General features: G+C 34.9%; 1 protein-coding gene across 1 annotated transcript; it reads right to left on the bottom strand.

The window, feature by feature from the left end:
* Nucleotides 1-11,514: 11,514 nt before the first annotated feature.
* LOC129314517 (dicarboxylate transporter 1, chloroplastic-like) lies at nucleotides 11,515-15,710 on the bottom strand. Its single transcript, XM_054957967.1, has 3 exons — nucleotides 14,338-15,710; nucleotides 13,366-13,587; nucleotides 11,515-12,258 (listed from the first exon to the last, which is right to left on the bottom strand). Exons 1-3 carry the CDS (start codon nucleotides 15,469-15,471, stop codon nucleotides 11,896-11,898), a joined length of 1,719 nt encoding a protein of 572 aa, XP_054813942.1. The 5' UTR covers nucleotides 15,472-15,710; the 3' UTR covers nucleotides 11,515-11,895.
* Nucleotides 15,711-15,784: the final 74 nt, after the last annotated feature.

The raw sequence follows: 15,784 nt of genomic DNA, 5'->3' as shown, positions 1-15,784 counted from the left end.
TATCACATTTTTTAAAATTATAAATTAAAAAAAGTATAAATAATTAGAGATCAATTTGTTAACATTACAGATCAAATTTTATATTATTTAAAATCTTTATCATATTTTTTAAATATTTTAAATATATTACATTTACATAATAAAAGTTACAAATTAGCATAAATCAATGTTTGTTTTAATAATTATACTTTCAAAGGCACATTTCATTATCATAATACAAACAACATTCAGTATACCAAATTGATTTTTAAAAAAATGTATTCAAATAAAAATTTCATTAATAACATTAAAAGAGATAATAACGCTACTTTATTGGGTGCAAAAGTGATAAATTCATTTATTCCCTCTAACATTGGTTAATTTGATATGTTAAATGCTTAATTGGCATGTCACCTGTCATGTTGATTATTCTTATACTTATATGGAGGGTTTTGGTGTAGCATTTACTCGTGGAGGGTTTTGGTATAGCATTTACTCGTGGCCATTAAAAGAAATAAATTTCCCACCTACCATAATTGATTCACAATTTTATCATAGAAGAACGAGGGCTTTGGCGTAGCATCGTCTTCATCATCTTCACTCTTACATCACAACCCAATGGCATGGTCTTCATCGTTGACCCCCGAAAGCAGCAGAAGGAGGGTGAAGTGCATCAAATGAACTCGGCATAAGGAAGAAGATGAAATTCCAGTGAGGCTTTGCCACTTGGGCTTGGTTGCTTCAAAATGGACAACATGGAAGGGTGTTAACCCAAGGAGAAGATTTCATAGGCGTCCAAGGTATCACCGTGTAACATGATTTGAAATTATTTGCTTCCTAATCTCTTTAATTGATGCCTAATGTTGACGTTAAACTTCACAAGGGGTGGGTTGGCAATGACAATATTGTTATTATCACAAATATTCCTTTTGTTTTGTTACAAGAAGGGTTGTGTAAATTGATATGGTTCTTGTGTATAACATGGAAATTTGTAATGGTTAAATTTATCCTCTATCATGATGCTAAATTTGTCCCTTCTCATGAAGTCATTCAATTTCAATTTACAATGTGGCTAAAATTATAGTTGAATTTGTCCCTTATTATGATGCTAAATTCGTGCCCTTCTAAATGTTGGCATAATGAGAAAAAATGGAATATTAATTTAAACTGAGGCAATTTAACTAGAATGAATATTGGCAATAGAACAAAAATGAATATAGAGATGCTTGTTGAAGTAATACTAGCAATTAAACCAAGTGTGCAATTTTATTAAGTTTCCTGTTGATTTTGATCATCCATTCAACAAAGAAAAATAGGTGAAATACATGAACACCTAGTATATGATTTATATCACTATTAGTGTAACAAAATAATAGGGAAAAAATGTTAACACAGTGGCCAAAATATCTTATCAAACTACTTAATATTGACAACCTAACAAACTATTACACAAACTATATGACAACCCTCCCTAAGTTGGCCTTAGTCTTCTCAATTATCTTCTCTTTCTCTAGCAAGAGCTTTGATGTCGTGCCACATGCTTTGCCCTTTCACTTCAGACCAAAAGGATTGATTGACAACTGTAAGGCCATGTTTGGTACAGTAAAACATGGGGTAATGGAACGGGAATAAGAGTAAAAATAGCCTATAGCCATATTTGGTGCATGGGAGAGTTCATTCAAATGGAATGGCCCATTACCTTATTTGAGGTAATCCTTATCCCATTAATAAACCATAGGAATGAGTCGATTCCTTGGGAATGAATTTTTAGATGACCAAATTATTCTTGATTATAGAATTTTCAGACAATCTTACCATTAGTTTGGGTTCTCATCTCTTATTCAACAAACCAATTTAAGTTTGACTTCTCTCCTCTATCTTGCACTTGGGAAGTATGTGTTTGTCATTGTTGATAATCATTGATCGTTAGTCAAAGTCACTGCCTAGTTGGTCGCTGCCACTCCAGCTTTACCTTCATCTCTCCAACTCTATCACTATCGCTGGTCGAAGTTACTGTTCGACTCATCACTGCCCCTCTAGCTTCACTACCACCATCATTGTTTCTTCTTCCTTCTCTCTGCTGCTTCAAACTTGCAGATCACTTTGTAGCAAGTGGGAGGAGAAGAACTTTGATTGTGCACCAAGGAACAAACTATAGGCATGTGATGGATCCTATGGAGTTGGACTGCATGCTGGAGATAAGGAACTCAATGGATAAAGATGGTGATTAATCTTGTCACATCATCGAAAGAGACAATGGATTACTCTTGAAGTTGGGAATGTAATTGTGCTACTAGGGGAATGAAAATCAAGTCTTCCTTTTTGGTCAGAGATGAGGCTCCATCTTGTCATGATTTTTTTTTAACAAATTAAAAGATCTTTTTTATATAAAAGGCAAAGTTGTTAAGGTACTATTTGTATTCCCATTCCATCAAAAATCATTTCTTCATACCAAATGAGGCTTAAAGGTTGTGACATAAATGTCCCTTCACCAATTAATGGTATTTTTCCTGACCTCTCCCCAACCCTGAAAGTTTGACTCCTAGATTTCCTCACCTCTTTCTCGTTAAGTATAAGGAAGAGTGTGTGTGTGTGTGTCTCTCTCTCTCTCTCTCTCTCTCTCTCTCAATTAAAGGGATAAGCACTAATGATTTACGGTTACAAGCGAGATCAAACCCGCAACCTCTCACTTATAGGGAAATTTCCATGCCATTAGATTACTAGGCCACTGGCTAAGAAAATGTGCCTTTAAGTCAGCATATTGTTTTTAAATATTTAAATGGTATTCTTCTCCTCCCCTTAAAAGTAGGCTTGTAATAAGAATTCGAGAGAGTATATGTAAAATTTGATATTTCATTATAGAAGAATTATGAAAAGTTTGTATTAAATTCCCAATCAATTTAAAAGAAGTTTGTTTCAGTTGTAATGTTTTTATATAGTTTACAAGAATAAAACCACAATTTTCACTGATCATACACTTATAATTCATCATATCACTAGCCATTGACACAGGGCATAAAAGGCTTGACTTTTGGATTGAAAAATGGTTATTGCACGCCTATTTCCAAAACAATTGAAAAATGAAAAAAATTACGCAATGATATCAAAAAATATACAGGAAAATATAACAGACAATGAAAAAAAATTACGTTCCCCTGTATGACATTGTTCCCTTATTAAAAAGTATTCATATAAAACTCTACGCGCTCCTCTCGCATATTTCTAATCGCACTGCCTTTTCATTGTTTAAATTATTAGATCGTGGGCGTTAAAACGATTATGTTGCGAAACAACCTAAAGTAGAATTGTGAACATCGTATTTTGTCCAGACATTTTTTTTAATTTAATAATAAATAACCAAAAAATATATATAAAAATACAAAATGAAATTTAATCCTTTTTTAGGATTATATTTAAGAAAAACTAATTTTAACAAAATCAAAAAAAAATCTTAAGTCTTTTAAAAATCTCTCTTAAATTATCCCAACCATTTAAAATATTGAGAATTAATTCTTTGAGACTCAGCTATTTCTAAATTTCTCTCCTCAAATTTTATTTTCATATATATATATATATATATATATCTATGTATGTATGTATATCTATGTATGTATGTATTAATCAGAATTATTAATAAAAAAGAAGAAGAGAGGAATAAGCTGGACAAAACGCTGATAGAATCAGCATTTTATCACAGCTCAAGGAATAGCAGAAACAGAGACACAGAACAGCAGTAAAGAAGCACGCATGAAGCACAGACCACAGAGAAAAGCACAGAAACACGCAAGAAAACAAAAAGCAGAGTAGACACATTCACGCGAGCAAAAAACTGGAGAGCATGCATACGTGAAACACACAGAAATAAAGCAACTCTAAGAAGACTCATACAGTGATACAGAATGTAGAAAAAAAAAGCAAAAGCAGAGTAGAAATGCAACGTGCACACAAGAAGAAAATCTCGAGCTTTAATGATAAAGAGCAGGAGAAATAGTAAAAAAGGTGGAGAGGAGAGAGAGATTGAAAAAGAAGAACAGAGGCAGAGGAGAGAGTCCGAGAGAGGTTGGAGAATGAGAAGGAGACAAAGAGTGAGAGATGAGAGAGAGACTGAAAAAGAGGAAAAACAGAGCATAAGAGATGGATCCAAGACGGAGAGAAAGAGAGAGAACTGAGGAAATGGGAGAAGCTTGAACAGAGCATGAAGAAGGAGCAAAAAAAAAAGGAAGAGAAAGAAGAAGAGAAAAAATGAGAAGGAGATCGAGAGAACACGAAGAAAGATGGACGAGAAACAGGGGAGAAAATCGAGAAGGAGGCTGAGAGAACACGAAGAAATCTGGACGAGAAAAATGAAAAAAAATAGAGCTCTACCTCTGGCCTCTCTCCAAGCCTCAATCCTTTTTCACATTCGCATCAGCCTCCTCTATTCCTCCAATATCATCTCCAAGGTCCAAAAGGATCAGCACGTACATTCGGCATATGAGGACTGCCTGGAGCTCCTTGAGGATTCCATCAACGTGATCCATCTCTCCCTAGTTTCAGTCGTGCCATCCCTACTCAAAGGCTGCAATGAGGCTACCAATGATGTGTTCACATGTCTTAGTGTCACCTTGTTGGATCAAGACAGAGGTAGTAAAGGTTATGCAGGGAGGTAACGGTTAAAAGGTAGGGTTTGATTGAATAATAATGTTATCTTTTCTCCTTTTCTTTCCAATATCGTATGCATGAAGGACATAAGTTTGCATGACTTCTTAACTAGTTATTTATAAAATATCTTGCATAATCTTGTGTCTTTTAATAATTTAAAGGTACAGTTCTATTCAAGTTTTGAGATTCTTAACACTTGAAAATTAATTATCAAGTTCGTCTACTAATTTTGAAAATTTGACGAGTTCTTTATCTTGTGGTTTTGGTGTCTACAAAATAGACTCGTAATAGTTTGTATTATATGATATCTAAGGGGTTTAATTTAAGTATGTTTAGTTTTGCACGTTTGATTCCCAAATTGCCTTTCAATCTTTTGTTACTATATGTAACGTGTGATGGCATGGGTTGATCCTTATATTAATCTTTGTTCTTTTGTGGAAATTTATTCATGCATAATACTTCATGGTGTTTTCTATTTCCATATGTTGTCATGATTTCCTTATAAGAGGCTAAAGTATAAAAAGAAAAGAGAGAGAGAGAGAGAGAGAGAGAGACACACACACACACACACACACATATTTATACTTTATTTGTCGTGTGAGATTTTAAGAATTTCATAGATACTTAGAAGATTTTATACCGTATAAATCAATAAGATTTCACAAGTATGAGGATCAACCTTGTATGTATTTATATGGGTTGCAAAGGCCCATTATTGAAATTAATTCTCTCTTTATAATAAATATTTAAGTCTCATGTGAGATTTTAAGAATCTTCGTAGAAACTTAAATTAATTCACATTATCGTGTAAGATAATAAATCCTCGCAGATATTGTGATTCTCAATTTGTATATATTACATAAATGAATTTTTGTAAATAAGATAATATAATGTTTTATGATTTTAATTAAATTAATAAATTTAAAATATAATCACATTTTCTAATTAAATCTTTTGATCATGTGAGATTTTTAAAATTCCATAGACCTTTAGGATAATCGTACTACCGTGTGAGTCAATAAGGCTTCGCAGGTATAATGATCAAGATTTTTATATTAAAAATATGTGTTAAAATATATTCAAAGTGAATATTATGTAATCTTTTTATCATGTGAGACCTTGTATCTCTGTAGATATTCAGGATAATCTCGTATCGTGTATATCAATAAGGTTTCGCAGTTATGAGAGTAAAACTTATATGTTAATATGGGTTTAAAGGACCCATCATTAAATTTAACTTTCTTTTTTTATAACCCAGATTAATAATTTATTTAAGTCTCATGTGAGATTTCAAAAATCTTCGTAGAGATTTAAATTAATCATATCATCGTGGGGATAATAAGTCCTCGCAGATGTAGTGATTACCAATTTCTATAATAAATAAATAATTTTTATAAATAATCATGTAATACACAATTTAGAAAAATTAATCAATCAAATCAATGAATTTAAGTTGTAATCACATTTATCGATTATATCTTTTAATTATGTGAGATTTTTGAATCTTCGTAGACATCTAAGATAATCGTATTATCGTATGAGTCAATAAGACTATGTAGATATTACGATTAAGTTTTTAAAATATATATAAATTATATATTAAATTAATTAAACTAAATAAGATGTATTTAAATAAATTTAATTCCTTTATCATGTGAGATTTTAGAATCTTCGTAGATATTTAGGATAATCATATTATCGTACAAGTTAATAAGGCTTTGCAGGTATGATGATTAAGAACCTTTAAAACATGTATATACACACTTAAAATATATTTTTAACACTTAAAATATACATAAGAATAAATAAATTAATTAAATTGTCAAACTCTTCTATCATGTGAGATTTCAGAATCTCCGCAGATATTTAGAACAATTGCATTACCGTATGAATCAATAAGGCTCTGCAGCTATAACAGTTAAATTCTCAATCATAAACCATAAAGAAAAATAATTTTAAACCCTTTCCTTTCTTTATTAAATATTCAAAAATGGAGAAAATAATTAAAATTAAATTACCTTTAGTAATTTAAAACACACATATCAAAATTTTAGAAATGGTTTTATTTGTAAAATGGTGAATTATTTCTAATTAATTTCTCTTCAAAAAAATATTTTCATCAACAAACTTTTAAGCCTGAACTATATGAACTTTGATCCCCATCACAGGGTATGTAGGCCTTAGAGTCAGATTTTGAGTCAAGTCCGTCCTCCCTCATAAATAAATAAACATTTCTCACCTAATTCTTATCATTTTTGAAACTCATGAATATAAAAGAGATAATTAAAATAATTATAAAACCATATTAAAAGAGCATAACAAACTTCAGGTAACTGTCCTGACGAACGGGTGTTGTGGGGTGCCTAACACCTTCCCCATACTCAACCGACTCCTGAACCTATTCTCTAATTTTACAGACCACCCTTATCTTCCTTTTAAATGGTTTCTCGAGATTTACCTCAAAATCTTGGTGGTGACTCCTCGTTCGATTCGGTTCCTACCACGAAGGCCGGGACCTCCGCTCGTGCACCGTCCGCGTCGTATTTTTTTGGGTGCGACAAGAATTTTATATGTTTTAATGTTCCTAGTATTGCCTTTATTTATTGTGATATTTTTATGGTAAATGTTCACTCGTTAACTATAGAGTATGACCTTTCATAAACCTGGATGTGTGACACTAGCTGAACTTGCATATTATATAGTCCATGCTCCAAGCATCACACATCATTTTGTAGCATGACTAGAAAAATTCGCGAATGAAATATCTGTAGATATGGGTGAGCAAAACTGAATTAAAATCGAAAATCGAATCGAATCAAATTGAATTTTTTCTATTTGATTCAGTTTATTCAGTTTTTCAGTTCGATTCAATTTTCTTTTAATGAAAATTTTGGTTGATCAGTTCGATTCGGTCTGAGAATTCAAGAATCGAATAAACCGAACCAACTGAATTATCTATATTTTTTCTTTCATATTTTTGAAAATGTAAATAAATTTTCATCTGGGTGAGTTAGAAACAACTTTCTACTGCTTGTAGTAATAGTATTTTTTTTTGGTTTAATGTAATGTTCTAATTTTTTATTTTTATAATTTAGTTTTTAGTACAATAGTACTAAATCTTATTAATTTTCTCATAAATTATGATATAAGATTGTTATCTTTTTATTGGGCTTTCAACATTAAGGAAAAAAATTTGGATAGAAGGATTTATAAACAATTAAATTTCATAGACCCAAATCAAAGCTCATAAATTAAATAGATCGATCGAACCAAATTATTAAAATTCAGTTTGGTTATGTATTTCAATTTGATTCGATCTAAAATTTTTATATAATTTGGTCGATCAGTTTTAGAGAAATTAAAACCAAACTGATTGAATCGATCGAATGCTTACCCCTATTTGTAGCTAGTCATTAACGAACTGTAGCCAATTGTTTTTGCTAGAATTAAAGTTAAGAAACGAACACCACTTCATTCATTGAGAAGAAACTTAATTCATTGAAACATTTGCTATTGTAAGCAAAGAGCATATGTGTATACGTTTAAAGGATGACAATTTACACGAGACAATATACGATCGAAGGCCATAGGTGTATCATGATGTTTAATAGTTGATAGGATTATTTGCATCTTGTAGAACAAATCTATTGGTTAGAGACACGCAATAGCACACTATTTAGCGCCCTCCCTTTCATGCAAAAGAAAAAAAATCACAAAAAAGGGGCACCTTTTCTTTTATACTAAAAATTCTGAAGCTAATATGTTATTGACAGTGACTTCTAAATCTATGTTCGGATGATTCTTTGGAGATAGAGATGCAACGAATGTTTGCTTATAACGGACGGCTAATAAACATTCACGATGTGTTGACCCTTGACTGTTGAGGTCGTAGTCGTGTGGATACGAATGCAGGTGAAGTCGGGCATGCCCCCCGCCAGGTGCAATTTATCACCCCAATAATGGAGGGACAGATGCTCCCACCGTTGATCTAATCAATGCCAATATATATCACGTGGCAGGCGGCCAAAAAGCAACGACTGGCCAAAATCCAAAAAAGAAAAATGTTATTGTTGAAAACTTGGCATAGGTCTCTCTTTCTCCTCTGGAAAGGCTGTGTAAATTGAAAAGGAATATTGATTATTGAATCCCTTAAAAGCATGCATGTATCTTCGAATTTATTTTGCTTTTTTCCCGGACAGGTCGGGATTAGATTAATTATTTAGATGTAATTTTAAGTATTGATCTTCTCAATTTTTAAAATATCCACGACGACATGTTTAATTGCAAGAACAATGAATGTTTCAAGCTCCTATTAATTAAGGATCAAGAATAAAATTTGGGATTAAAATATAGCAGTCTGTGGGTTAAAGCTAAAGATGGGAAAGATAGGAGTGTGGTGATAGGGGTAGTGGCTTGGTGATTAATAATCCACCAAAACAAGTTGGGCATAATGCTACCTCACTCGGCCTCCATGACACGCGCATAGAAATTGCTTGTTTTTATAGATGCTCATACTCGCATGCAAGCTACATTCACTTAGATAACAAGTGAGCCAAATCAAGCAATCATGCGACATATCACGAAAGTGTTCGTTTTGACTCTGATGTCATCCATATTTAGCTCCAAACTTCATTGTTCACCAGCGACGTGTGGATTGGTAGATTTCCTATGGAATGGATGGTGTTAAAAAGAATCTAAATCTTGAAAGTTATTATTCACACCGTATCTTCTGTTTTTATATACAAACCCAATATGATTAAAAGATCTTGAGGCCATCCAAGAAACACAATGGCTCAACCAATTTCATCCTATTAAGTATATTGGTTAATTGGGTAATTCACCATTAAATTATAGGCGTAAGAGCATCTTAAATCTTAAACTTTTTTTTATATAATATTACTTTTATTGTTAATAAAAATTAACTTTAATAATTAGTTAACTAAAAAATTATATAAAAGAACATCAAAAATTATTAAAAAAATAAGAAAATACCAGTAAAGAATTGAAAAAAATTATAAAAAGGGACCATGTAAATTTTTGGGTATTTCTTGTAATTTTTGAAATTATTTTTTATATTTTTTTATCAATTAATAGTCAGGGTTAACATTCATTAAGGGTGGAAGTGATATTACACCATTTTAAAGTGTTGAAAGAAAATATTTCACAAAAAAAAATTTATGATTCCAAAAGATTATAGATTTATAGTTTAAAAACAAATTTATCATTTAATATAGGCATATTAAAATTCTAGGTGAAAGATTTAATATCCAGGTTTAGCTTGTTGCATCTTGTAAACCATTCATTCTTTTGTTCAGGGTTTATACCTTTTGATGTAATTTTTTTCTTGTGGAATTTAATTTCTTTCACCTTTCTTAAAAAAATATGTAAACATAATAAATAATTGCTTGAGACATATAATTTTAAAAATGATTAATTTTCATTGCATTTTTTTATCAAAAGGAATGTAACTTAAATGTTATCAATTTTAGGTTATTTATGAATAAAATTAATTTTTATATTTTAAATTTTAATAAAAATTATCTTCACATCGAGCCAAATTCAATCTAACCCTCTGGGGGCAATTACAATTTTTTTTAAGGGTGGAGCAACTAGATTGGGTTGGGGTAAAACTAAAACCCACGCTGGCCATTGCACACCAATCCTCATCAACTTAATTGGTAGGCCCATCATAAATAGGTGGGACTACCTCTTTGACAACACCTTTTTTGTAATACAAAGGCCATAGTCACATCGTGCAAATTGCGGGGAGGATAGTTAACAAGGTCATTACTAGAATTGAAAATAAGAATCAAACATATAAACCCTATTTAAATAAGGGTTTGAGTTTGAAAATGAAGGGTTTTTAAGGTAATTGAGCTTTTGGGCTTGGCCTTGATAAGTCTTGAAAAAAAATTAACTTAGACCCGGGCGACCCTTTAAATCCTATTATCCTTTTATTTTTGCAATCTATGTAAAAATAATGAATAGAGAAAATATCTAAGGCTTAAACTTCTCTAATTTTTGATCTCTCGATTCTCACTCTTTCTGCCTTCCTTATTTGATCGGATCTCCTACTGTCTCAGTCTAAAGATTGAATATTTCATAGTCACTCACCTGCTCTCTCATCGACCATCGCTTATCTCTACCTTACTCAATATCTCTACCCTACCGTTAAGTGTCGATGATCCCTGCCTCATCTTTGATCCCTGCCTCACTTAGAGTCACTCAATTCTTCCTCCCGCATTTGCTTGCCTTATTGCCCTTTACATCTATCGCATCTTCTCTCTTTCATGCCTCTCACAACTTGCTTTTCCCTTACAACTGTTGTCTTGCCGTAGGTGTTAGGTGACCAATACTTTAATCTTTGATTATCTTAAAAGGGTGCTTTGATTCTCACCAAGTATAACTGAAATAATTATTCTTTTTTGGCCAACTAAAATAATTACCTTAATTTATTTTATGCTTAATTTTAAAATATTGTAATTAAATTATAACATTAATTTTTTTATTTTTATAATCAAGCTTATAAACTTGACCCTAAACTTTTTATATAAGTAATGGCCCTCAAGATTTGGAAAAATTTTGAAAAAGCAAGTTTCAAAACCTGAGCCCTTAAAAACCAAACTCGCCTGTTTTTCAACTTTAATCATTATCAAACATGAAAGATAAAGTCATAAAACTACTCTCATCGACAATACACTCATAATTCATGACAAATCTTCCAAACAAAAAGTAAGTTGTGCAACAGTAGGACACGCTTATCATGCACGCAAGCTATCATCAACGCATATCATATTACGAATAATAAACCGAACAAGTTTTCATGCTCCAAAGAGTGCGAGCATCTACTAGATGGAAATACTGCCATCCCCCATTGATGACAAATGCCAAATATTCCAACCACCAAAACGCAAATTATATTTTTATTGCCTTTCACTTTCTTGCCGCAAAACACATGAAAGGATCAAAGAAAGATTTAAGAAGACAAGAATGTATTTAAGTCCACAACTAGCTCTATCGCGAATACTAACTGGGCTCCTTTTGCGTTCCAGAATAAACTTTATATGTATGAGTTCTACTTTCAGATCTAAATTACGTAATTTTATTCTAGTTCCCAACCTAAATCTCCACCAGAATCACCTGAAGATTATTTCTAAAAAGAATCAAAGGCTAACAGCTTGCGTCAACTGCTAATGGCAAATTGGCAACGAGAGAATGTGCCTCCCTGTGTACAGGAATCGTGAACTAGTAAATTTGGGTCATCAAATTGCCCCTTTACCACAAACCAATGGCCTTCCACCAAACTCCTCCAACTCCAAGCCAGATAATAATATTTATAATGCTAATAAGGAAACCATAACCCCACCATTTGGCAAGAGGAACGTAGTTGGCTCCAAAAAATACAGGTGCTGACCCGATCCCATAGTGGGTAAGGCCACCCATGAGGTTGGATAGGAAAGACAGCACCATGGCTCCGAAGTATGGTGGAGTGCCCAGAGCAGAAGCAACTGACAAGAAGGCCGTAAACATGGCACCAATATGAGCAGCTCCACTTGCAAAGAAGTAATGTGAGTAGAAGTACAGAAGAACCAGAATGCCAAATGATAGCTGCCAAGAGAGACCCAATCCACCCACAAACTGCAAAAACAATGCCATTAGCGAATAATTTCGAGGACATTATCAAGAAATATACCGGATAATTTCCAAAGTAAAATATAAATTTATACGCATATAGTTCATGCTGCACACTCCATTCACATTGGAACTTTAGCTGTATCGGTAAAGATGTATACCAATAATTACAAGGTTAATGTTAAATATATCGTGACGCATAAACAGGAATATATTGGATTAAGGTAATGTACTCATTGCTTTTATCATCAAGTGTAATTGCAGCTTATGATAAAGGCTACCAACACGTCCCATTTTAATTGCATGAAACATAAACCTCGTGCAGAGTCCATTGGATCACCTGCACAGGTCATTGATTTCACAAACTGCCAAAAATACAGTATAGCTTGCATATTTGTGAGTTTTTGTGGGCTGCTGGTAGAAGCAGTCTTCCTGAAAAGCTTTCATGGAATCCTCTGTATCACTGCAACTTGTGCAATGCGAGAAAGTTAAAAAACAAACAGTGGCTAAGGGATCCAAACTCTTCCCCCCCCCCCAAAAAAAAAAATGTTGGACTGGACAAAGATTTCCAAAAATGCCCACATAACACAAATACAACAGGATAAGAATTTTCATTTCCGTTGTAGAGAAATAAATATAAGATGCATATGGAGTCTCTATGCCAAGAACTACTGCATAAACAAGCGGATCAAGTCATGGAACAACTTAATAACAGATAATGCACTCGTTAGAAAGTTGAAAGTTAAATTAGCGTCTGCAGAACATAAAAAGGGTCACACTATCTAATTGAATGGCATATCAGAAGTAAACAGAAAAATCTTGCACAAACCAGACTCAAGGCAAATAAGATTGTCAAGGAACGTTTTATCTGTTATAACATGCTGCCTCACATGAAAGCGTGGAGCCATGAAAATATTTTATCTGTTATAACCCAGCAAACCTTTGGTTACAAAAGGTTCTAATGTAAATCTCAAAAGCTTATGCCATGAATTATTTTATTAATTTTCCAATAAATGGTATATTTTTTTAAAAAAAAGGAATGCCAAGGATGGGCACCATGTTCTCTAGAAATGAGAAAGCAAGTAATATGCAAGAGAAAAGACAGAAGAAAACCTTGACTACGGTTTGACTGAACCAGGAAATAAGACCATATTTGTTCAGATACCCAGCCATTGCTATGAGGGCAGCAAACCACGTGAGGGTATCCCAAGCAACTCCCTCAGCCAAACACTCTTTCCATGTAACAACCCCTGTGACAAGAAGTATAGATAACCCAAGAATGGCAGCAGATACAGCATCTACTTTCAGAGCCCCTCCAAAAATCCAAAGCCCCACCTGATACAACAGAGCCAAAGAATAAATAAGTAGCTAAGACAAATAGAAGATTCTTAGGAATGTAAAATACCACAGATTTATAACCCAAGGGGAAAGGTATAAACTGTAGAGTAATACAGCTGCTCAGTGATTTGTTCGCACAACAGCCGAACATTCCAAATAACTAGAGGATTCACAACTGAATGCAGCATAATGAATTGAAGATGACATGACTTTTAATAACTGATGTCTGATAACTTGCCCAGTCAAATTATTGAAAAGCAAACCCACAAAGGCACATCATGCTTATGATAAGCCCAGCATAACAAAATTGTGTACTCCTACGTGCATTAAGCCCATAAACACACTGCATTTACATTGTTCAATTTTCACCCAAACCTCTGACATCGTTTTACAAGACGTTTGAGAATGATAGCATCTTATATAAAGAGTTATTATGCTGCAAGCAAACAAGAAAAGTAACATAAAATACCGCCACACTAGTCAGGGCGACGATATAATAACCAACATAAACTCCTAGTCCAGTTGAACAAATAACAGGATCAGATTAATGCATAAACACGGTTTTTAATTCAGAAGGGAAATATGGAAGTTGCCGCAATGCTCTAAATAGGTATCATCGTGTAATTTAAAGTTATGTTAGCTATCCATCATAATAACATAACAAGCCTCTCAGTAAGAAGTAAGAACATCGCAGACAGGAAAGGTCAGTTTGGCCGATAAAAAAGAATAAGATCGAAATCTTTGTACCGTAAGAAGTAGAGTGATAGCCATTGTCTTCTCTTCTGTTGTCATTGGTCCCATCTGCTGCAACTTCTCCCTAGCAAGCTTGGGCGCATCTGGGCTGGCCTTTACTGTCGGCGGATAAATCACATACAAAATCAACGGTACCAATACCAATGACACCAAACCGGGGACAATCGCGGCTTTCGCCCAGTCCAACCACCCAATTGTCTGGTTAATAGAATTGGCAGTCAGAGTGGCGCACAGGGGATTCGCTGCCATTGCTGTCAAAAACATTGCCGATGAGATCACCGAAGTTTGAAAGCAGGTCAGCATTAACCACGACCCAAGTCTATTCTCAGTTCCATCGCCCGCGTTGCTACCACAAGCGACGCACAAGGACTTCACCAACGGGAGAAATATTCCACCCGCTCTAGCCGAAACCGAAGGAATCGCCGGTGCCAAAAGGGCCTCGCTAAAAACTAAACTATATCCTAGCCCTAAGGATGAGCTACCAAAAAGAGATACAAATTGATAAGCGATCCGGTTGCCAAGACCAGTCTTAATGAATCCCCTGGCAAAGAAGAAGGCCAGACAAATGAGCCACGGGATGGGATCGCCGAACCCAGAAAATGCTGCGGCAAACGTCAGGGTTTTGGTTAGCACGGAAACTCCCAAACCCAGTATAGCCACAGCTCCCAGGGGCAATGGCTGAGAAATAATGCCAACGATGGTACCCAAGAATATCGCCAACAGTTGCCACGCGTTTTTTGAGACTCCAGCAGGCACGGGAGCGAACCAGAGAAGAACCCCAGTGGCTATGGAAGCTAATAAAGGTTTTACGGCTGCGCCGCGCCATGGCTGAGGCCCCGGAGCCGGAGGTGGAGCCGAAGCGAGAGAAGCGCCCGAAGACGAGGCCTTAACAAAAGGGTATTTCCAATGGGGTTTGACGTTGAAACAGGACTGAGAGAGTCTCAGGGGGGGAATAGATGGAAAAGATGGATTCTGTTTGAGTGGTTTGAAACTGGAAGAGTGCGGGGACCCTGAGGCCGAACAGCATAGCCGCGAAGGTTTGGAAGGAATGAGGTTAGAGGATCGCAATCGGAGAGATGGAAGGGCGGGGAAGGAGGAGGTGTTGGTGGTGAGGGCTACGGTGGCCATCAGTCGGAGGAATCGGATCTGGTGCAGCGGGAAAGAGAGCAGCACCAGGTGGCGGAAGGGGTAAATGAAAGGAATAGAGTGGGAAAGGCATAAGAAGAGTAGGGGAGATCATGGACCGTTCGATGGAGAGCGTGCATCGTCCTCTTCGCTTTGGAAATGCCGTCTTGGGGGTTGAGATGTCCGTCCACGAGGAAGGGGAAGGCAAGCTCGGCTACTGATTACGTGGCGGTCTCTCGTTGGAGGGTCTGCACAACGGATCATTGCCCGGTGGCAGGGGATTTCTGCCGCTCACGTTGCGGCGAGGTAGCTCCAC

Source organism: Prosopis cineraria, unplaced genomic scaffold, assembly GCF_029017545.1.
Source record: "Prosopis cineraria cultivar Desert tree isolate PC_DT_omini unplaced genomic scaffold, ASM2901754v1 PC6, whole genome shotgun sequence".
Taxonomy (NCBI): domain Eukaryota; kingdom Viridiplantae; phylum Streptophyta; class Magnoliopsida; order Fabales; family Fabaceae; genus Prosopis; species Prosopis cineraria.
Note: the sequence above shows the minus strand (reverse complement) of the source record. Positions and strands in the feature narration are given on the sequence as shown.